Source organism: Coffea eugenioides, chromosome 4 (genome assembly GCF_003713205.1).
Source record: "Coffea eugenioides isolate CCC68of chromosome 4, Ceug_1.0, whole genome shotgun sequence".
Classification (NCBI taxonomy): domain Eukaryota; kingdom Viridiplantae; phylum Streptophyta; class Magnoliopsida; order Gentianales; family Rubiaceae; genus Coffea; species Coffea eugenioides.
The window spans coordinates 84,161-106,934 of NC_040038.1; the positions used below are offsets into that span (position 1 = coordinate 84,161).

The window sequence follows — 22,774 nt, forward strand, 5'->3', positions numbered from 1 at the left end:
TTTAAGTTAGAGGGTGAATGGTCAAACATATAATACAAAAATGTTATGGCCAATCAAGCATCATAGATTACAAATAAAAGTTTGAAAGACATTTTAACTAGCAATAAGATGTTTTTAGTTGTAAAAGACAAAGCGTAGAACAAATATGAACTTTAAACACTCCAATAATTTTATTTCTTAATAATGTGAGAGTGCAAGACTGTATTTTATGATCCTTCATTTGATCAAATACACCAATTATTGAAATCATTGGGGTTGGATTGGTAATTAAAGAACAATTATTAGAGTTTTTTCCACTATCAAATTTAGGGATCGAATCCCGAGTCCTGCAATTGAGGTGGGAAGGGTTATGGGGAGAGGTGTGAGGTGAAAAAAAAAAGAGAAAATACACCAATTGTTAAATTAACATGATTTTCTCAAATTATTTCTTTTTCAATGTCATATAATCAATGCATGAGTAAGAACACGGGAAGACACTTGCTTTTATTAATTATATTCTCATCATTTGTTTTGTCATATAATCTAATAAATTAAAATCATATGATAAAAATGATAGTGAAAGTGCGATTACAAAAAATGAGAGTACAAATAACATTTCCCAAGACGAGATTTCAAATAATACTCTGTCCAAACACATCGATTGTTTTACTTAAAAACAAGTAGGCCCAATAGAAATTATCGTAAACCCCCTGGGCGGTGGCGGGGTCCGACCCGTATGTTAGTCGATAACCGATAGTGGGTGTTTCCATAGGATAGAACTATTTTTGAAAGATGCAAAATGTTTCGATTAATATTAGTATATATGTGGATATTATAAAAAAAAAATATGTATATATGTGGATAGCAGGTGTGTGTAAATACACTCTATTTATTTATGTATTAAGGAATGGTGGTGGATGGCAAATATTTATACAAGCAAGCACCATAGTTAAGAACGAGGAACGGGTGGAGTCGCGGCAGTAGCCTGTAGCAGTGGGGAAGCTGCTTTCGTGTTTGTAGCAAACTGGACAGCCCTTTTTGGTACTGTGAATTTGACGAATAGAGACTAGAGACAGGTAAAATTTTCTCTCTCAAATTAAATTTTTTATTTTTGGTGTTGGGGTTTTTGGGAAAAAAGAGAAGAGGGGGTGGGGGATAGGGAGGTGGCGGGGATTTGAGTTGAGTAGTAGTACAGAATGAGCTCAAATAATTTGAACTCGAAATCAGCAGCAGAAGAAGAGAAATGGTGGATGATGGAGGACTAAGGCCATCATGGAACCCATATACCATGGGAGTTATACTTGTCATATTGGCGACCCAGTTTGTGAGGTGGTGCTCCGCTCGCTTCCGCTTCACGGTTGCTCCTCCTAATCTCAACCCCAAAACAAATGCTAATGTCGCCGTTTCACCTTCCTCCGCCGCCCTCTCGCAACCTAGGTTGCTATCTTCTTCATCTCTCTCCCTCTTTCCTGTGTGTCTATGTTATTACTTTATTAGTACCATTCATTATACTTGGGAAGTCTGTGTATACTAGCCTCTGTCTCTGTTGTGCTTTTACTCCTCGTCGTTTCTTCCGTTCTCTAATCTAGTCATCTCTCTCTCTCTCTCGGGTTGCTTTGATTCTTGTTGGTGGTTTTGTTGTTGTTTGAAACTTGCAATAGTCGATTTTCAAGCTAGCATTTTCACGATTTTTCCTTTTTCATCTAATGCTCGGGTGTTGCTTAAAAGTTCTTCTAACAATTGTTGCCTTGGGCTCTTGGAAATATTAATTTCACAGGACTTCTAGCATTGTATCTGACTCGGATCTCAAGGATTTGCTCCATGACTTGGATGAGAAGCTTCATGAGAATGAGGAATGGGAGCCTGTCATTGACAGGAGAAACCATTTCTTTTCCTACACTGCCAAGTCTTGCAAGCCTAAGGTTTCTATTTTCTTTGCCCTTTCCCCCCTCATATTTTTTCTTCTGTCATACTTGAACTAGGCCCCATTTTTTAAGCCTAGAGCTTTCTATCTTAACCCCTCTGCCTTTTTGGTTCCGAGGGACTTCCTGCTTAAAACTAAATTCTGTTCGTATCCTACTGGAAAAAACATGTTCTTTGCTTATCATTTTGTACACTGTAGCAACTGCTTGCTGATTTCTTTTCGTTATATTGTTATTAGCCCAGTTGAGTTCAATGATAACATTTGCTGTGCAAGGACATACACCATTTTCTTCCCTTTCCCACTTTGTATGTGTGCTCAGCTTGACGTGAAATAACTTTTGTACATATTTGCCCGTCTTTTCCCTTCGGACGGGGGACCCCAAAAAAAAAAAAAAAACTCAGGCTATAGTTACTGTCTTGCAGCTAACTATGATAGGGTGGTAATATAGTTGATCACTTCATAGTCTACTTTTTTGGTGCTACATTGTGTATGTTACTTGATTACTGCACTGTTGCTGAGTCCGCTTGAGCTGGCTCATCTTATATTAGGACTTGGCCTGATGACATGCTTCTTTTAAGGGAAGATAAAATTTTGCAGCTTGCTAGACCATTATTTCTCTTCTATCTCTTAGATTTAGTATCCTTTTTTGCTGTCAATTTAGTATTGAATAAATATACTTGATGATATCCTTTTCTATTGCAGGATGGGCCTTTGAAATATTTGAGTATTACAGTGTTTGAGAATTGCTCTTCTGAGTTGCTGAGAAATTTTTATATGGACAATAACTATAGGAAAACCTGGGACAAGACCTTAATGGAGCATGAGCAGCTGCAGGTGGATGAAAGTAATGGAACTGAAATTGGTCGCACGATAAAAAAATTCCCCTTCTTGACCCCAAGAGAATATGTATCAGCTTGGAGAGTTTGGGAAGATAAATATGGGGCCTTCTACTGTCTTAGTAAGGTATCCAAAGTTGTTGTAGCTCATCTAATCCTTATATAGTGCATTCCGAGTGATGCTGCTTCTTAGATGTTCTTTTATTTATCGTTTACTTTGAGAGTGTCTGGTAGACATCTGCTGCACCACTTTGATCTTGATGGCATGTTTCTGCGACCAAATTGCTGATTGCGAAATCAGCACGTAAATGTCTCCTGCCACCACCAGTTTTCTCCCTTTTGACATCCTTTCTGCTCCCTCCCCGCCCTTTTCCAGTTGTTCCGCTGTTTTAACAGTTGGTAATGCGATTTTCAAAGTTTATGCAAATTGTTGCTGTTGAAACTTCGGGTCCTTGGCTGATCTCAACCAATTTAGGAAGGTAGCAAATACCTATGCCTATTTCTGTGTATTTTCAAAAGGAGCCAGTGGCATGTTTTACTACTATTTCCAGTTGGAGTTGCATGAGGTATTTTCTCCTTAAATCGGTTTCAACAAAAACAGCATGTTTTAAGGACATATTTTAGTTATTTTACATAATAGGCCTGTTTGGATTGTCAATTTTTGTAAAAAAAAATTTTAGAATAATTTCTTGATACATTTCTTAATCATCTCTTTATCTCACTTGTCGAGGAGGTGTTTGTCTAGTGGCTAAGGTTGGGACCTCAGAAATTAAAGGTCCTAGATTCAAATGCCTCTATCTACCCACTTCTTAAGTCCCACTCATCCCTTGCTAGAAAAATTTTTAAAAATTATTACAGAAAAGTTACAATCCAAACAGGACTAATATGTCAATTCCCTTGTAAGGTAAGACCATTCTTGAAACTCAGTATCTTTTGGGATGGCAATATGATTAAGCAATAGTTTCAAGTTGGAAGGAGGACAGAAGGCATAGAGTGGCAGATGGGTTGAGGGGCACGGATTGGAAAGCAGACTGAAGAGAGCCTGAAGGAGGTGGAGATATTGGTGGATACATGTTTGAGGGTCTCTCTCTCTCTCTTTCTCTCTCTTTAGTACTAACTTATGAGTAATTGTATTGCTGCACTACATTATCAGCAATGAAGTGGTGCACGGGATGTCCACAATATTTCTCAGACAACACGGATTCCCTTGCTTAGTAGCATTTGAAGTAAATCCAGAAGCAAGTTTCTTTTATGCTTTTGAATTATTTATTGACAATCTATTATTTGTGGTTGCTTGTCATAGTTCTCATGTTTCCATGATAAGGGCATAGTTCTTTATGGCTAACAGATTTTGCACAATACATTTATCAGGGATGTGAACATGCTCTTGCCCCAAGACAGAAGAAATATGTAAGGGTTATGTTCCTTAGGTCTGGTTGGCGAATCAGAAAAGGCACGTATTTTTGACTTATTTTCCGACGTCATTTTATTTTTCAGCAGATAATTGAGATATATCATAGGAAGCATATTGAATCAGGGAAAGCTGCAATGGTTCTGTGCCATTAGCTGCAATTTCAGAGATCTTTTTTTTTTTCTTGTTTCCTTAGAAGGATGGGAAAAAAAGGTTTATTTACTTGTGCAGTTTAGTACTCAGGTGCAGATCACCTATTACTTTTTGGCTCAGATGCACAATGAAAGTGCTACCTATTTTCTTAGAGGTCCTATATTTTACCATCTGATGTCTTAGAAGTACCAAGGCAAGTGCTGTAACTGAAAATATGTTGCAGAAGCATGCTTTCAGTGAAGGGGAATTCTGAAGAACTCAATTCCATAGTCAAGTATGTTAAGTTACTAAATAAATTACCTTCCTCCTTCCCCACAGAGCAAAAATAAATTCCTACATATTGGGACAGGAAATTGAGGTCGGTCATTTAGATTATCACTGTGCACAAAGTGCATTTTCTTTTTGTGTTCTTTTCCTGACATCTTAGGTAGTTGCCTTAAATGGAATGTAATGGTGCATATCCAAGCCATTCTGATCTGTCACACATGTTTGCTGTTCTTTTGCATTCCCCTTTTCATGTAGTAGTATGTGAACTTGATACAATTTACTGTACTGCCACAGTTAATAATACTAGTTGGATTTCCCTTCATTTCTCTGTAAGTTGATTTTTGCACAAAGTGAGCGAATGATCTTATTTGATTTCTTGCTTCCCTGAAATATCTTTCTTCAGTAGCTGGTAGAAATGCATGCGAAATCAAAATGGTGCATCAAGAAGACGCTGGCCTGAATGTGGAAATGGCAAAGCTGGTATTTGCAAAGAGCATATGGAGTTATGTATGCAGGATGAGTGATGCGCTTCATATATATTCTCCTCAGCTGAATTCATCTTTGAGTGCAACAATGCTAACTCAGAAGGTTAGGAATAATTTCTTCTTGTCACAAGTTGTTTTCATGGCGTTTTCAGGCGTCCGACAATGCTATGTAGCCCATTAGAGGTACCAGATGTAACCTCATGTTCTAAGCTCAAACTTGCATTACTCCCCGTGTTGTGTGACATCAACAACCACTTGTACATATCATCCGTGTTGTAGATGATGTAAATGTTTTTCTTAAGCTTCTTTTCAGAATCAAAAGCCTTTCTCTTGTTGAGGTGGTTAGGCTGAAAAGTTTAGTCGCCTTCTCATTTTTTGTTTGTAGTTCCTAGAAACCACAAATTTTGCTGAGGTAGTGGTAGACTGGTGTCCACAAATTTGACTTGCTCAAATTGCCAACATGCAGTAGTAATGATTTCCGTAGCTCAAAGCCGCTGGTAATTGACCTTAGTGTCAATTGTTTGCTTTGTGCTTGCATTCTATGTTGTTTATCTATGGTAGATTTTTAAGTCGGGCCTGTCTGTTATGCGGCTGGTATATTAATCAGCTTTTTTCTTACGAGTAGCAACTGTTGTGAGCTTTTTGAAAGAGCACTGTTTCTTGTCTAATGTTATCCATTTTTTCACGTAGTTCCCTCCTGGAATGGAAGGTGTTGATGACACGTCCTCTGCAGCAAGTACCATTTGCTGCCAAGTGGCTTCGGATTGCTATACCAGTAATATCTCCAGAAAACCTGCAAATAAATTGATAAAAAATGGTTTGATCCTACTAGGGGGTGCAGTCTGCCTGTCTGGGGGTCATTCTGACTTGGGTGCAAAGGTTGCAATGGCGTACATCTTGACCAAGTTAACCAAGCATGGTGCTTTATCAAGGCTACGTAAAGCAGGCAAGCATTAGCATTTGCAAGAGGTGCCCTACTGTGAAGGCTGAAGCTGGGTGAAAGAGTCCAAATATCTGCGGATCCCCAAGAATGTAGTGGATGGAATACAAGCAGCATAACGCAACAGATGCATTAGCAAGGTTAGCTGTGCATTTCCTAGCAAAATGGGAGTTGATGAACATTGACCTGTTGGCTCTAGAAGTGAAGTGTGATTATTTAAAATTTGAAACATATGTGTGGATGATCTACATTTGGCCAACCATGTCGATATGTTTTATTGCTCTAGGAGTGTTTGAAATTTTGCCGTCTACGTGAGTTAAACGCAACAAAAGAAGTGCAGGGAGCATTTGCAGTCTTTGTATTTGCCGAGAACTTGCCGTCTTTTCATCTCATTTGCGGAAGAAAACTTAAGCCAAAGATGACATCTTACCGTCGCAAGTGTATTCATTTTTGAGTTCGGTTGGTGCTATTTTCTGCTGATTAAAAATAAATGTTGCTCCACCTTGATGAGAGGTTGTATTGGTGACAACTGAGAGGCGCTAGAGAGAGAGCTCACTACTGTGTGTATGGTTTTGCATGGTAAAATGTTGCCGCGGGTGGGCGGGGTGCAAGTGTGCAACAACGTCCCAGTGGTAAAGTAGTGCCACGCCACTTGAGGGTCCGTCTGTTTGCTTGTAAAATAATCTTTTCGCTGAAAATCATTTTGTTGAAAAATTCTATTATTAGCATTCCAGTATAATCATCAGTTAGTATCTCTCTATTACTACTATAGACAAGACAATCCATGTTAAACACCACAATCAATTTGAGAGTCAAAAAACGGTAAAAAAAAAAAAAAAAAAATCTTTTTAAAGGCAAATTCTATGAACAATTGAATAAGATGATGTAACCAACAATACCGTTGATTTAGATTCACTGAAACCTTTTGCAGAAGTTTGGTTTCCATTGGATAGAGTAAAACCTTTTTTCTAGAAAAAAAATTTTTTGGACGCTTTTTCAACCAAACATCAGAAAAAAGGGAAAACATTTTTTTGAAAAAATTTTCCATCGATACAAATAGACCCTAAGCAAGCATGTTTTGATAGAAAATTATTTAAAATAATTTTTTTAAAATCATTATTTTTTTAATATGATGTATGTCAAATAAAAAAATAATTTATAAATATATTTGTGACGCAGACAAAAATACATTATTTGTATTTAGGATGCATTTGCAGGGGTTTAAGTTGGTCAATAAATGTGGTGATTCATGAATGGAAATTATGGAATGCGTACGCATGGCTTGGCAATGTAGCAGCAGCTGTGTGTTTGGATAGCCACTAAAAATGATTTGTTTATGTCACAAATACAATTAATATTTTCAACACATTTTTTTAATTTTTTAATTACCTTTTTATCTCACGTGTCGCATCACAAAAACCACAATCTGTCCACATACATAATCTCCTATCCAATATATCCCGGGAAGTATGGACGTATCGCTCGGTTGGGGGAAGGGCGGCTGCTTTGGTCGCCTGGGAAGTATGGACGTATCCAGAGATTCCAGTGTCAGAATCATCGGGAATGTCTCCCGTTTTTGGGGCTCCGACCAGGCGAGCAATGCATGCAAAGCAAGCTGCTGCTGCTGTCTAGTCAACAGACCACAATCAATCAGGTAGTGGTAGAATATTTCAAATGCAAATATGAACTCATTTTCTCTTCTTCTTCTTCCCCTCCTAAAATTCGGCCTTCGTTCCTTTAATCTCCAACCTCACATCGCATCCCGAACCAACCGGAATGTTATGACCTAATAGAAAGAAAACACGTATGCGGATACGCAAAGGGGCAATCTCTCTCTCTTCCCTTCCCTTCCCCCCCCCCCACACCAAACAACAAAACAAAAAAAAGAAAAAAGAAAAAACCATTTTCCGGTATCGTCCTCCATTAATTTCCAGAATCAGGCGGCATTTGCCCAGGCTTCCTTCGCTCTTTCTCCTCCACCGCCACCGCCACCTACGGCAATAGACCCCTCTCCTCTCCTTTCCTTTTATTCCAAGTGAAAGAATTCCGGTTCTTTCATTAATAATAATTTGGCGTCACCATCTTCTTCTGCTTAATCCCAGGCGTACCTTTAGCATTTGCTTTCCAGCCATGACATAATTATTCAGTGCAATGTAATACACGACATATACATCAGCATTGTTCATTTTCCTGCTCTTTCAAATCTTCCTTCCTCTTAACATTGAATCCTCGCCCCGCCCAAAAAAAAAAAAAAAAACCAAAAAATGCCTCTCGGCCTGCAGCTTGATGAATGAATAGGCAGGCTTATTGCCAAATTTAACATCCTTTGGAGTATTATTGACAACTCCGTCGCCAGCTGTTTCCTCAACCCCCGCCCGGGCCGAGATGACGATGATGGCCTGCGATGCTGATATCGCTTCTCCTCCTTGTTATTCTCCTTCTTATGGTTGTTACTTTCTTAGAAAAGCTACAAGAGGGCCGCTGCTTTTGCCGAGACAAGCAACACTGGACTTCTATTGGCTGCTGCTTCTCCTGACCTCCTTCAACTTCACTACTTTCGTGCTCTCCAAAACCAATGCTCCCGACGGTATTATTAATTAGTATCTCTCACCACCACCATTATCATTTATATTTATACCATATGTTATTCTGCAGACCAACTTAGGAACAGGATGACACCGCCACAAAAATGCTACTCTCACAGTTCACTTACCGCCGTAGCCATGCATCCTCGCAGTCGCTGGCCTATTTGAATTTTTTGCTTTATACTTCTACCATTTTCTGCTGATGTAGCAACAACATTCCCGGCTGCCCTACTCTTTTCAGTTCGAAACCACATATAATGGTTAAAGTTGGGCTCAATAATGGCAGCAAACTTTGATATTCTATGCCTCATCCAAAGAAGTTAAAACTCACTTCCTCCACAAATTCTTGTTAGCTAGCCTAAGATTGCGGTCTGGTCATTTGTGGTTTCAACTCAACGTCAATGATAGGAGAGAAGAATTAACCTGCGACATTTTCGATTTTAGGATTCTCTAAACCTTAAATGTTTATTGAACATTATCTTGTCCATTCTTTTCTCCATTCATTCCCAGAATGAACAGTGAGAACTGACTTCATTTGCACAACAGTCTGTCTGTAATTTGTAGGGCAATTTGTTCATTGACAAATTCTGACAGCATAATAGGCAGCAGAAGGGTCTGGTGCACCACCAGTGGTGATGACATCAGCACATTATAGTTTCCCCCAAACCCCGTTCCTTCCACTTGTTAAAAACCATGAAGTTATGACAGTTGGGTTAGTTCAATGTTTTAACGAATTGCTTCACCACTTGCCAACCAAAGAATCATTTAAAAGCAAAAGCATTTAAGTGGTTCCGCATGTTACAATATTGTTGCACCTGTTGCCTCTTTTACCTCTCATTCTGACATCTCTATATCTTAGCAGTTTCTGCGCTCAATGTCATGTACACCAGCATGAATTCTCCGTCCAAACTGGATGGCTGGAAATCAAATGGAGGTGACCCTTGTGGTCAATCTTGGCACGGAATCAAATGTTCAGGCTCCAGTGTAACTGAAATGTATACGTGTTTTCCCCCAAAAAGAGAAATTTATTTGTGCTATAGGACCAAGTATTTGGATTTGGGTCCATTTTCTAAACCAAAGTCATCTCTTGTAAGTTGACCTTCTTTCAATATTTTCTCAGTGATCTCTCTGATTTGGGACTCACTGGATCAATGGGCTACCAGCTTTCAAGTTTGACATCCGTCACTTACTTGTGAGGCTTCACCAGCTTTTTGATGTATCCACCCCCCCCCCCCCCCCAACAAAAAAAAAAAAACTTTGATTTGGCCTGATGGTGATGAAAATTTTTGTTTTAATGCAGTGATTTGAGCAAAAACAATCTCAAGGGTGATATACCGTATCAACTACCTCCTAACGCACAATATATGTAAGCCAGAAGAAACTATTTATATCTTACAAGTGACTTTCTCTTATTCACTACCGATTCAAGTTGTCATTTTGATGGTTTCTTGGCATGGTTGTACTTATCTATGTCTTCTAGGCTGAAGAAATTTTTTTTTTTTTAAAAGAATATCTCCCTGTTGGTTTGCTTGAACAGTTGGAAAATCATGTAGTTTTTCCATGCATGAATCTTCTATTTGAGGGATCTTTGGTTTTGACTATTCTTTTGATTTGATTTAAAGCTGTCTTCATTACTGTGATTTCTTTTAGGGCAAATAATTGGTAGAAGATTAAAGAGAGATTTTCCAACTCCTTTTTATTTTTTGTCTGCATGACATGATTATGCAATGAAATAGCTATAGTGCAATAGATACACTAATTGTCGAGAAAGGGATTTTCGCAATTAACATCCAAATTTAATTACTCTATGCAAATTATATGTGTGAAAAATTGATTATGCTTATTAAATCAATACAAAGAATTTTTTTGACAGTTTTTCATCACTTAAGTGATTTGTCTGAATGACTATAATAACTTTCCGTGTAGAGATCTTTCAAGGAATGGATTCAGCGGCAGTGTGCCATATTCAATTTCGCAGATGATTAATCTTGAATATTTGTGAGTTTGTCACACACACACACACACTCTCTCTCTCTCTCCCTCTCTCTCTCAAAGGAAGTAGTAAAAATGAGAGATATGTAACTTTTGGCTTTTTGTTTGATTTTATGTAGTGTCCTGATTTTAAGGGTTTTGCAGGAATCTTAATAACAATCAGCTCAATGGACAGCTGAATGATATGTTCGGACAACTTTCTAAACTCTCTAAGTTGTAAGTATGGTGATTTTTGCCATTTACGTTTTGTTTTTGGCATCGCAGGATGTATCTCCGTTTGTTTTATAGAGGAAGCACGAACAATAGGTTGAAAGACAGATTTTGCAGGCAAATTTGTACCTTCATCTTTGTCATGTGATGTGCTTCCTTTTATGAAAAGAAATATAATCCTGGATGAGAGTGCAGAAGAAGAAAGAAGAAAGGGAAGAAAATTGATAGAGAAGAGAAGCTTAATGTCGTGAAGTCTAATAGAGATCACAAAATTCAGGAGGCATAACTCAACTTGAATGAAGTAAAGAGATTATGTATGCTTCTATAGACTTCGGAGTTCCAAAAACTTTAATGCTATCCACTGAAAGAACTTTTGATTGGATTAATTTTTTACTGCAACCTAAATTTTCTAAGTGGATACTCCAAGCCTATAACTACTGCTAAAAATAAACATAAAAAGAGATTAAAATGTAAAATAGTCTTTGAAACTGATATCATTTTATGTTTTCTTATATTTCTCAACCTTGCAACTTCTACCATGCATCAAAATTCGTTTCAACTTGTTAAACACTAAAAAGTTTTTTAACTTGTCATGTAAGATTTTTATCAGAAAATCTGATATGTGGTAGCAAATTGGGTGATACGTTCCCTAGATTATACTTAAGTATCATATTGCTTTTAATTTCACTAGAAAGTCATCATGAGGAGTATACATGATCAAGCCAAACAGCATTACATTCATTCTTATTGGGACCTTCCTTTTTTTTTAATACCGTAGCATTTGTATAAATATCCAAAAAATTGGTACCTCGATCTTGTTGGCAACTAATGAAATGGGATATTTTAGATTCATTTTGTGTTATTTATAATGTCATGAATGCATCTTACTTTCAGCTTTTCAGCTCAGTTGCTCTGTGCGTGTGTGTGCACGTGCATTAAAATTCAAGTGTTTCTTGTTGTGTATCATCCAGTATTTTCCACCTGTAAAGCTGTGTTTGTGAATGTATCCTTGCTCTTATGTCTAGGGATTTGTCTTTCAATTCATTTACTGGCACATTACCCCCGAGCTTTAAATCCCTCTCAAGCCTCAGCACATTGTAAGTGACCTGATTCACTAACTTTTACGACTGCGATTTTTGTGGTGCTGAAGGTGGTTACATGTCTTCATGCAGGCATTTGCAGAATAACCAGTTTACCGGTTCAATAAATGTCCTTGCCAATCTTCCACTTGATGATTTGTAAGCCAGGCTTCTTGTTGAGCTGTATTCACTTGGAGTTTGTTTGTTGCTGTATTGGATTAAATACACACATGCACACACCCACACACACACACACATCTAATTCATTTTTCATAATTTGGTTTATGGCTATATGACAGGCTTTGCTGCTTTAATTCCCTTGTTAACGACAATAACCATTATGTAAAGAACTGTTTCTGCACTTATGTTGAGTTTCAAATGATTGAAAATTTTTTAAAAATATTTATCTATCTATCTATAGTTTATTTCTCTGGTTATAGATCACTATTTAGTTTGACATTTATCTTAGACGTGGGAATTTTGAATACTGTACTCCTGCTGGATATGCTACATAGCTCAACTAACCAATACTCTGCATCAAAAAATCTTTTTTTCCATGCATAATTTGCTTGTATGATTAACCTAAAAGAATATGTTGGCTATATGCATCGCAGGAATGTGGCAAATAATCAGTTTACAGGTTGGATTCCTGATGAATTGAAAAGCATCAAAGATATAGAGTGAGTATTGAGCTTACATTGCATGGTGAAGTTGTATCAATTTCTTTATTGACTTTTGAAACTCTGTTCAAGGACTGGAGGAAACTCTTGGTCTTCAGGGCCTGCTCCTCCCCCACCCCCTGGTCAGAAAAGTGATCCTCATGCCAGGCAGTCAAAAGAAGATATCAAAAAGTCTGGTCTTAGTGGAACAGCCATTGCAGGAATAGTTCTGGGTATTTTGGTAGTGTTTGGTGTCATAATCACTTTATTCTCACGAAAATCTTCTTCATCGCATTTTCTTGAAGAAGATAGGCTCAGCCGCAAGCATAGTCCATTTTCTCCTCTTGCAATTCATGAGCTGTCCAATGATTTGCCTAATGATGTGCAGAACGACTTCAGAGGTCACTCTCACTCTCTCTCTCCCCCCCACCTCTTGCTCTTCGCAAACTACTCTCCTTCCCCGGATTTAAAAGTGGAATTAAAATAGTAATGGAGAACAAAAATTAACAGCATTCTCCTGATCAATGATAAGATATCAGAAATCTGATGGTGCAAGAATTACCATCGGTGATAATGCTGATGCCATGGTTATGGAGCATTACCTAAAATTGATTCCCATTAGAAGTTCAGGGCATTCCACTGTTTGATTGATGTTATGCCCTACTTTCTGGGAAAGTGAAATGATTTTGGTAAACTTCAGGTAACATTTTCATCCAGAATTTCTTGGAATCACTACATCTGTAACTAATTGTAAGGCACATGCAAGAGTTCCAAAGTTCAAATCTGATGCAGGTAGTTCAGAGATCTAATGTGTGACACACGCATGATTTATGGGAAAGATATTAATCTTCAGTGTACCATTTGGCATAATTTGATGTTAAGGTTCTTTGTCCCTTTCTTGGTGTTTATGTTCTTTGCCTTTGTGAAAACCTTTGTGATAGGGTCATATTGACTTTTCTTGACTTGGTTTTATGTTGTTACCCATAGATATCTGGTAGAGATACTTCATTTGAGCAGTTAAGTCTTAAGTACCTGATGTTTCTGATGAGTCAAACAAATACAGGAAAAAGAACTTGTGTAATTAATGTTTTACATTGTTTTTAGCAAGATACCCCTAACATTACACAATGCATTATTGATGTAAGTTTATCACAATGCAAACAGGATATGCATTTTCCTTTGTTCATTTGTTCATACTGAAAACTCCTAACTGGAAATTGGACTGAAAAAACTTCATGGTTTTGCATGTACATTCTATTTAGTGCCTCATTCTACATATTAGTGCACCATTTTTTTTTCTTTTTGATAATTGGTCCAGTCATTTACAGTTGCCCCTCCTTTAAGTTGTCCCTCACTTCAGTTTAAACTGTGCAGCTGCTTATAATTTGTTTGCTGTTGGCAGAACGGAAGTCATTTGGTTCGTCTTCTTCAGTGAAAGTAAAATGTTTACAGACATCTGCTTCAATGAGTCTTGAGACGGGGAAAACTCTGCAAGCATCTCCTTCTCCAGGTTTTAAGTCAGGAAAAGCATTGGAAGCCTCTCTTTCAGGAGATCTTAATCTCCCACCTTCTGATTGTGCTAGATATACCAATCATAATGAAATTACAGATCGTCTAGAAAGGAGCAGTTCAATTCATGTCACTTGCTATTCTCTTTCAGAGTTGCAAAATGCCACAGGTAACTTTGCAACAGGTCGCCTTCTTGGAGAGGGATCAATTGGTCGAGTCTATAGGGCAAAGCATGCTGATGGGAAGGTATGCATAAATTCTACTATTTTGTGTTGAAATTAGTATCTTCTCTGCAATATTTTCATCTGCCTGGCTTAAAAAATTTTCATTGGTTATTAGAATTAATGCACATTTATGTGCTGTTTTCATTTCAGTCTCCTAGGTCACATAATTGGTTAAACTATTTTTAGATGGTGTAAGAAATTAGTATGTATTGTTTCTCTCAATCACTTGAGATGTCCTGGTCAATGAAATACTCAATCCAAATAGAGTGTTCTTACTGAATTGTATGCCTGGAATAAAATCCGCAATAGGATAGAGGAATTAGGATTAGGATAGATAAGAGAATGTAACAAGTAGCTGAATGTAGCTCTACAGCATGTTGGTGTAACAGTTAATGGAAATGGGAAAACTAATTCATGCTTTAAATTTTGTGGTTGTTTGTCTTTATCTTTAGTTAGAGATAAAGACTCTTATCGAGGTTCTATTTTGCAAGGTTGTTTATAGTTGTTTTAGAAGTTATATATGTGTATCTTATTTGTGCCTGAAGTTATGCATTAGGCTGTTTACAGTTCTATGGTCAGGTTGCCATTGAATTTCTTAATTTTTTTAACCCTACTTTCTTCCTTCATTTTATTATATTGCTTCCTTGTCAAGATGTATAAGAATCTGAGAGCTGACTTACAGTATTCTCTATTTAAGTCCTTGTCACATGGGATGAGCAGAATTGGTAAAACTATTATAGCTAACTTAGTTCTTTTGTAGAACTCTATCTACACCCAGCATACTTGACTGTGTTGATGAACTGTAATATTTTAGATTATATGTTGCTATTCTGCTCCTTTTTTTACCTTTGAAAGTGGGGAGTTTGTAAATGCTATTGTAGCTACTTCAATTGTCCTTGCAATCAGTGTGTGTGTTTGTGTTTAGCACTTTCTTTTAGTTGTACAGTTATCAGAATCTATTTGACCTTTGGCAGATTGTGGAAGACGTTAATGATTTGATCTTTACTGATGCTGGTTCAGGTTTTGGCTGTGAAGAAAATAGATTCCTCACTTCTACAAGGTGGACATGGGGGAAAATTTAGGGAAGTAATCACACATATCTCTGAACTACGCCACCCAAATATTTCAGAACTCGTTGGTTATTGTTCAGAACAGGGACAGAACATGATAATCTATGAGTATTTTAGAAATGGTTCACTTCATGAGTTCCTGCACCTGTCAGATGACTTTAGCAAACCACTTACGTGGAATACCAGAGTCAAAATTTCTCTAGGAACAGCTCGTGCTCTCGAGTAAGTTTATCAATCTTTCAGTGTGATTTGTCTTGCCATTTTCATTGATTTGGGTGAATTGAGCAGATTTAAGTATCAATCCGGGATGCTGTGATTCATATCCAAATACATGACACATCTATATCCAAATGTAACATTCAAATCGGAAGGGATGGTAGTCTTATTTTTCCCATTTACAGCATCAAATGGATAGCAAAGCTTGAATTGGATTCACTCCACTATTTTGTGATTACCTGCCCAAATTGCAACTTTTCTGTCTACAAATCATCAGAAATTGTTGGGATTTGTGAAAATATATCGGGATTTAGATATGTAGATCAATTTTGACTGTATTTTCGGAATTCAATGACTTGTTTTCCCTCGGCCCCAAATCCTCAAAGCCAGCCAAGGCTGGGGTTTTGTTGATATGTACTTCATTTTATCTTCCCTTTTCCTAGGGACTCTATTAATGGGTCAAGGGAAAAAAAAGAAGAGGAGAACATGAATATTCTTGTTACAAGGATTGGACACTGACATATTTAGTCAACTTATATCTTGATATTCCATTTTGTTCAGGTACTTGCATGAGGTTTGCTCTCCATCTTATGTTCACAAGAACATAAAGTCTTCTAATATTTTGCTTGATGCTGAACTAAATCCCCGTCTCTCTGACTGTGGCTTGACAGTTTTCTATGAGGTACATTTTTCTATAAAATTTTCTTATGATACACTTCCCATAAGTTTTTGTAATTTGTTTCTTTTAGCTCAGGCTAAGGTTTATAGTGGCTATGTGTTTGAATTTTTTAATTGTTTTATTTTTTATGCTCTTTGGATGACAATATATGATAGATAAAGCTTAAAATAGTTGGTTTTCTCTCTATCCGTTGTTCTTAATTTTTGGTTGGAAAGCTAACTTTATCTAGCAATGTAACTTTTTTTCTTTGGTGAGTGATAATTACATATGGGTATGCTGCTGATATTTTTGGCATAGGAGTTTACAATTGATTAGAGTATGTTCAGAACAACAAAAATAAAGCTTCTGTATGTTTGCAATGGTCACAACTGTTCTGGATTCCCTGTTATCATTCTACCTGAAATGAATAAATAGAAGCGAAAAGAGATGTATCGAGTCCAGTTGGTTTTTGGCTAATTTTGCCAGTGAAAGCACCATTAGAGTTCAACAAAATAACCATCACCACCATGCCATCAGGAGTTTCTATGATGCCATATATTCCAACTGCATGCAGAGAAATTAGACGACCCTACCCTCATGGCATTGGCATTAAAATATTTTTTTCCTCATTTGAGGATGTAATGCATGACATCTCATAACTATCTAGTGGAGATGCTTGCATGTTAGCTGGTGGTGACATGGAAGAAGACAAAATATTGTGGTTCTTCAAAACATTTTTTTGGTCTTGAAGACCTTGTATGAATTCCTTGAAGCCCTTGAGAATTGTTATTGGCGAAAATTTGGTTTCAAAACAGTTGTGTATTGCTGAATGGATGAACCCCGTGATTTATTAGCATTACTTTAAAACTGTCGAAAAACCAATTGGTTGAAGTGGTTAAAAATATCGAACTTATGCTGGAATCATACTAGATGCCAAACAACTGTCAATAAACTCCTAGGCATGAGACTATAGAATCAAAACTGGGACCAGAAACAATATGAAGCTGCTTATGGCTTTGTCAAGCACTTCTAAAAATGAAAGTTGGAAAAATAAATTGTGATGACTGATTTTTTGCCTACATTAGCTATCCATCAGAGGATGGTTAAGTAAAGAGCGTAAATATCAAGGAAGGAACAGCACTGGGGCAGTTATCCAGTTGAGGAGCTCAAAAGTGGACTTTATAGGCAAAATGATATGTCTGAAGTCTTTAGGAATAATTTGCCTACAGCCCAAGGAGTGCATGTAAATTTGCGCACAAGTATACAAGGCATCCTTTACATTCCGCACTGAATATGCTTAAGTTATAATTCTTAGCATCCACCGATTTTATGCAGCCATCTCTTTTAAGTTTACTTTTTCTAAAAGTATTTTCACTTGTTTCTTAAAAGATGTGGTAGACGTAAACAAGATATCATAGGCATAGGTCATTCTTGTGTCCTTTGTCGCATATGTGCACTTTTCATTTAGAGCCAAAGCTCTAGTATACTCCATACCAAGTTGTTACATTGTAAGTTCTTCTCACGGTTGGTGCATTGTAATCAAACCTTTTGTCATGTGTTGTATATATGTACTCTTCATTTACAGCCAAAGCTCTAGTATACACCACACCAAGGTTGATAGAGTCCAAGTAAATTCTCTCAAGTTACAGAAGATACTGGAATAGATTAAATGTGGGATATTCCATTGAAACTAATGTTAACAATGTAAAGTTTCATCCTAGCTTGAAAACATCCACATATATCAGGCAAGAAAATGATCTGAACCTGCGAGGGATTACTTGGTTGACTGCCCCCAAAAAGGGTAAATCAAAATGCTTATTCTGATATTCTTTTCTGTATGCTTATTGCATGTAGATTTATTCCTTTCAATCTGGTACAAGAACAAGGTCTCTACTGTACGGAGTTTAAGTAGATTGTCATTGTTGCGTTACCTGATGTTTCACTCTACTCTTTCTTGGGAACTTTGGTTATGCCAAAATTTGTGCTGCTGCAATCATTTTGGATCCCAGATCACAATTTATTTGCTGGGGTTTCTTCTTTTTCTGATTTGACTCTTTTAATTGGAGGGAAAAAATCAGCGGATGAACAAAAATCATGGGATTGGATATAAAGCGCCTGAGTGCACAAAACCTTCAGCTTATACATCAAAGAGTGATATCTACAGCTTTGGGGTGATTATGTTGGAATTATTGACAGGTCGAATGGCTTTTGACAGGTAATTATTATCGTATTTGAAGGCAATCAGGGATACCGCTTAATTGTCTTCATCCTCACAAGTTTGTTGCTTTTTTTTTTTTTTCAAAAATAAGTTCAAAGCCAAGAATGGAACAGTTTCTTGTCCGGTGGGCCCCACCTCAGCTTCATGATATTGATGCCCTGGAGAAAATGGCTGATCCTGCCCTGCGTGGGCTGTATCCGCCCAGATGTCTTTCTCGTTTCGCAGATGTAATTGCTCTGTGCGTGCAGGTGAGTATTTTTAGGGCTACAAGAAATCTCATTGTGCGTAATTTTGTGAATTTGTGGGTAACGTGGATTGTTTCTGGTATTCTACATATTATTATAGTTCATGTTGCAATAATTTGAACCTGTGATTTGTGAAACGTGAAATCAGTCGGAGCCAGAATTTCGGCCACCCATGTCTGAAGTGGTAGAAGCGTTAGTTCGTTTAGTTCAGTGACCGAGTATTAAAGCAAAGCGGGGGGGAGGATCTTGGTTGGTGCATCTGGTTGGATGGATGATTGTGAATCACTGAAATCTGAGACTGGTTTCTCTGAAAACATCAAATGATGGCAACAAAAGATGTCTATGGTTTCTGCTGCAGTAGGGACAATTGTGCTTGTTGTAGAGCTTCCTTGTTTTCTGCGAATGACGTGACAAAGGTAAAAACTAAGCAAAGCAGCATATGAGGTCGTCCGTGGTGTTCTAGGATTTGCATCCTTAGCAGTTGAGCAATCTTAAAAATTTTTACACGAGTCCCTGTCAGTCACCCGCCCGCTTGCTTGTACACCTTCTTCTTCTTCTTCTTCTTCTTCTTCTTCTTTTTTTGTATTGAGAAGCTCATTCCCAAGTTGTGCAAAAGCCATAGCAAATTCTACCTACTACTATTATTTATGGCACAAGAAGAAGGTACGGGGACCCTCCCTCCATAAATTTCATTCCACACCAAGTCAATTGGATCAGCGGACGGTCCCTGTACATCGACAGATGAATGAATAATTCAATTCAAATTCTATACTTGTCAGTTGGGCATTCAAAAAAAAAAAAAAATTTAAAAAAAAAGTTTATAAAGGATTCATTGGAAATAATTTTTTTTTTTTCACGTTTACATGTTTCGTTGGAAATTCCCTTATTTCGCGTATGCAGTACTGGCCATGTTAATCTCCGAGATTTTTTCAGACCCAGTAATTTTTTTTTTTTAAACGAAGATAGGAGTACTTTAGAAGTTGATTTTTTTAAATTTTTTTGATAAAACATATATCAAACTGACTTTCTTGCGGGTCTAAATTAACCATACGGTACTCTTTGTTCATAGAGTAAAATAATTCTTAAAACGGCTATAAGGTTTTTTTAATAATATATACACTATCATCGTTAGATTCGTGACATGTTTATAAAATTATAGTTTAAATTCAAATTTTACATAATTATCATTTATTCATCTAAAACTGGCAGTAGGGATGACAATGGAGACTGTTGTTCGTGGATGGGGGAGTAATGGGACAGGGGATAGGGTAGGGCAGGGACTGGGGAAATTTTTCTCCTCCCGTTTTAAATGAGGCGGGGGGCTGGGGGCGGGAGACGATACCCTCGCTCCGTCTCCCACTTCAATATTTAATATAAATAAATATATTATATTATATAATCTAATAATAATAAATTTAGAATATTTGACAAACAAACATAACCTTTATTTCATATATCTATACAATCCAAATGAGTTTTTTAATTTTCTTGACGTTTTATTTTAACACTTTTCTGGTTTTATTTTTCTTTTTTCACTTTTTCCAGCCCTATATTTTATTTTATTTTTAAATTTAGCTTTGATCTATTAAATAAAGACTTCTATTAAAAAAAATCAAATTATCACCCGCAAATAAAGCGTGATGGGGCGAGGCGAGAATAGAGGTGGGGGACAGGACGGGACGACGAGGGCAATGACAAGAACAAGGGTGGAGAGAGATTTTTAGCAACGGGGCAGGGGATCGGGAGAGATCCTCTACTCCAAACCCGTCATGTTGCTATCCCTAGAGGTGAGCAAATTCGGTTCATACCAAATTCATAACCGAATTCAAATTCAATTCAGTAATTTGAAATCGGGTATTTGGTAATTTGGTACAAATTTAGTACATACCGAATTCACCGAATTCTAATATGGTATAAAATAGGTAATGAAATTATGAATTTGGTAATAACCAATTTCGCATTCAAATTCGGTAATTGAAATAGGGTACCGCATTCGAATACCAAATTGGTATATAAAATTATATAATATATAGATAAATGCTATTTAGTATTAGTATATGCTACTAATATATTATTATATTAGATAGGTAAATGCTATTAATAATAATAAGTATATGGTATTATCATCATATCATGTACTTATAATAATAATAATATATAATAATGTACAATATATTATTTTAGTATTTGTTAATTGTTATATGACTATAATAATACAAATATATAGTAATACATAACAATATAAGATAACTACTTATTATTTTATACATGAGTAACATGACTAGAATTGGATAATAATTAATACATATATGTATAATACTAAATATTAAACAATAAACATAATTAGTAATTAGAATTTAGATATTGGTAATTTGATACATCATTGATCATACATGTTTGAATTATTGAATATTTGAATGCGTAATCTGTAACTTGCAAGTATTAGTGTGCTCTAAATTTATATTACATATTTAACATAAAAATTCATATTATCTATTCACTAATCTTAAGGCTTTAAGTATAAATAAGACAACTAAGCAGTGTAAGTGAATGCATGTGAATTGCAAATCAATGTATTAGTGTATTGACTCTCACAATAACATATGTAAGCAAATAAGTTTTATTTTGATTTGAAATAAATTATAAGTTTGTAACTAATATAACTTATCACTAATCATTGTAATTTGTAAGTTTGCAACTAATATTACTTATTATTAATCATTGTAAATTATAAATTCATAAATTATCACTAATTATTGTACAGTCTAAGGTTTATTCTAGCTTAAATTAATCACTTTTTATGTGTTTCTTGAATCATAGACTAAGGATTCTAAGTATAAGTGATCAAATAAATGCCAATTAAATTAAACCACAAAATGATTAGAACATAAGTAATGTGTTAAATTATGAATAAATTTGGGGATCAAATCAGTAATAATTTTTAAAAAATCAATTTTTTTTTAATAATTATCGTTTTCGAATTTGAAATTGGTTGTGGAATGAATTCGGTTATGGCCAATTCGAAATTAAAAACGGTTTAGATTTCTATAGATCGAATAATCGAATTCATTGCACCGAATTACCGCTTTTGCATCGAATGCACACCCTTAGCTATCCTTAATTAACAGTGCTGATAGCCTGATACTTAGGGGAGGAAAAAAAACATTTCCCCTAATTGGCAGTATATTAAAAAAAAAATCTCACATAAAACTTAGGGGGTGAAAAAAAAGGGAAATTTGCCAAATTGGTCCCTAACATTTACCAAAAACACTTTTTTAGTCCTTAACATATAAAATCAGCCAAAATGATCCTTCATATTTAAATTATGAGCCAATTTGGTCCTATTGCTCGTTTTTGCTCATTTCTCCGGCTAAAAATAGCACGCCCCCCTCACGTGGTCATATTTTTAGGGGCAAAATCGGAAAACACATTTCATTACCGGTTGAAGGTAAAAGGATAGGGGACCACCACCAAAATACACATTTCACCTTTGGCCCTCAAATTACAGTTTGAAGAAACCCTAATTGCATCCCCAAATTAACAAGCATAACTTGGAAATGTATTGCCGATGATGACGACGACAAACCTGTAGGGTGTGATTGAGAAAAGATTGAAGGTTTGGCCAGAAAATGTGAAGAAAATTAAGAGGGCATGTACACACACACACACACAGACACAAACAAGATGCAATGACGATTCTGACCTTTCACAAAAAGCGGTAGCTGGAATCCATCGCCGTTCGGAAACCATCCCTGTGGAAGTAGAAAACCAGCTCCAGTCGCCAGCCCAGCAGAAGGGGGGTTGCAGAATCTGGAACAGGATTGGACATAAATCGTGACGGTGCTTGTTTTGTGAGGTAGGGGGCATGGAGTGGGAGGCAGACCAGAAAGAATTGAAAGAAGCCGGAGCGGAGTTGCTGCCGGACGAGCGGGTTGGACTTCGGATACATGGATGGGAGATCGAGTCTTCCAAAGCTTCCATCCTCAAATCCCTCCAGCGCCAAGAGTAACTACCTCTCTCTATCTCTTCTTCCCCTTCCCCCAACCAACAAAAAATCAGATGCCTCACCCTCCCCCCCTCCCCAAGTATTACAACTATTTTGTAAGTATCTGAT

The 22,774-nt window shown here is 36.7% G+C and overlaps 2 protein-coding genes across 10 annotated transcripts; both read left to right on the forward strand.

The window, feature by feature from the left end:
* Window positions 1-872: 872 nt before the first annotated feature.
* Window positions 873-6,433, forward strand: LOC113768025. 4 transcript variants are annotated; one of them, XM_027312244.1, is made up of 7 exons: window positions 873-1,055; window positions 1,210-1,416; window positions 1,757-1,901; window positions 2,606-2,866; window positions 4,111-4,192; window positions 4,977-5,158; window positions 5,746-6,433. In XM_027312244.1, exons 2-7 carry the CDS (start codon window positions 1,223-1,225, stop codon window positions 6,010-6,012), a joined length of 1,131 nt encoding a protein of 376 aa, XP_027168045.1. In that variant the 5' UTR covers window positions 873-1,055; window positions 1,210-1,222; the 3' UTR covers window positions 6,013-6,433. The 4 variants fall into 4 exon arrangements, with proteins under 4 accessions (XP_027168045.1, XP_027168043.1, XP_027168042.1 ...); XM_027312242.1 differs by having other exon boundaries at window positions 874-1,055; window positions 1,207-1,416; window positions 4,974-5,158; XM_027312241.1 differs by having other exon boundaries at window positions 874-1,055; window positions 4,974-5,158.
* Window positions 6,434-7,499: 1,066 nt separating this feature from the next.
* LOC113768353 (protein STRUBBELIG-RECEPTOR FAMILY 5-like) lies at window positions 7,500-19,439 on the forward strand. Of its 6 annotated transcripts, none has more exons than XM_027312678.1 (17): window positions 7,500-7,649; window positions 8,458-8,582; window positions 9,443-9,575; window positions 9,701-9,772; window positions 9,881-9,946; window positions 10,507-10,578; window positions 10,717-10,788; window positions 11,808-11,879; window positions 11,955-12,020; window positions 12,476-12,541; window positions 12,614-12,921; window positions 13,923-14,275; window positions 15,274-15,545; window positions 16,101-16,221; window positions 18,264-18,412; window positions 18,507-18,663; window positions 18,761-19,439. In XM_027312678.1, the coding sequence occupies exons 1-17, from the start codon at window positions 7,519-7,521 to the stop codon at window positions 18,773-18,775; spliced, it is 2,250 nt and encodes a 749-aa protein (XP_027168479.1). In that variant the 5' UTR covers window positions 7,500-7,518; the 3' UTR covers window positions 18,776-19,439. The 6 variants fall into 6 exon arrangements, with proteins under 6 accessions (XP_027168479.1, XP_027168477.1, XP_027168478.1 ...); XM_027312676.1 differs by having other exon boundaries at window positions 18,809-19,439; XM_027312677.1 differs by having other exon boundaries at window positions 18,276-18,412; window positions 18,809-19,439.
* Window positions 19,440-22,774: the final 3,335 nt, after the last annotated feature.

Coding starts and splice junctions, on each gene's coding strand:
- LOC113768353 (XM_027312674.1), top strand. CDS start 7,519: ATGGACGTATCCAGAGATTCCAGTGTCAGAATCATCGGGAATGTCTCC. Junction 10,579..10,716: donor ATGATTAATCTTGAATATTT/GTGAGTTTGTCA, acceptor AGGGTTTTGCAG/GAATCTTAATAACAATCAGC. Junction 12,922..13,922: donor TGTGCAGAACGACTTCAGAG/GTCACTCTCACT, acceptor TGCTGTTGGCAG/AACGGAAGTCATTTGGTTCG.
- LOC113768025 (XM_027312242.1), top strand. CDS start 1,223: ATGGTGGATGATGGAGGACTAAGGCCATCATGGAACCCATATACCATG. Junction 2,867..4,110: donor CCTTCTACTGTCTTAGTAAG/GTATCCAAAGTT, acceptor TACATTTATCAG/GGATGTGAACATGCTCTTGC. Junction 5,159..5,745: donor CAACAATGCTAACTCAGAAG/GTTAGGAATAAT, acceptor TTTTTCACGTAG/TTCCCTCCTGGAATGGAAGG.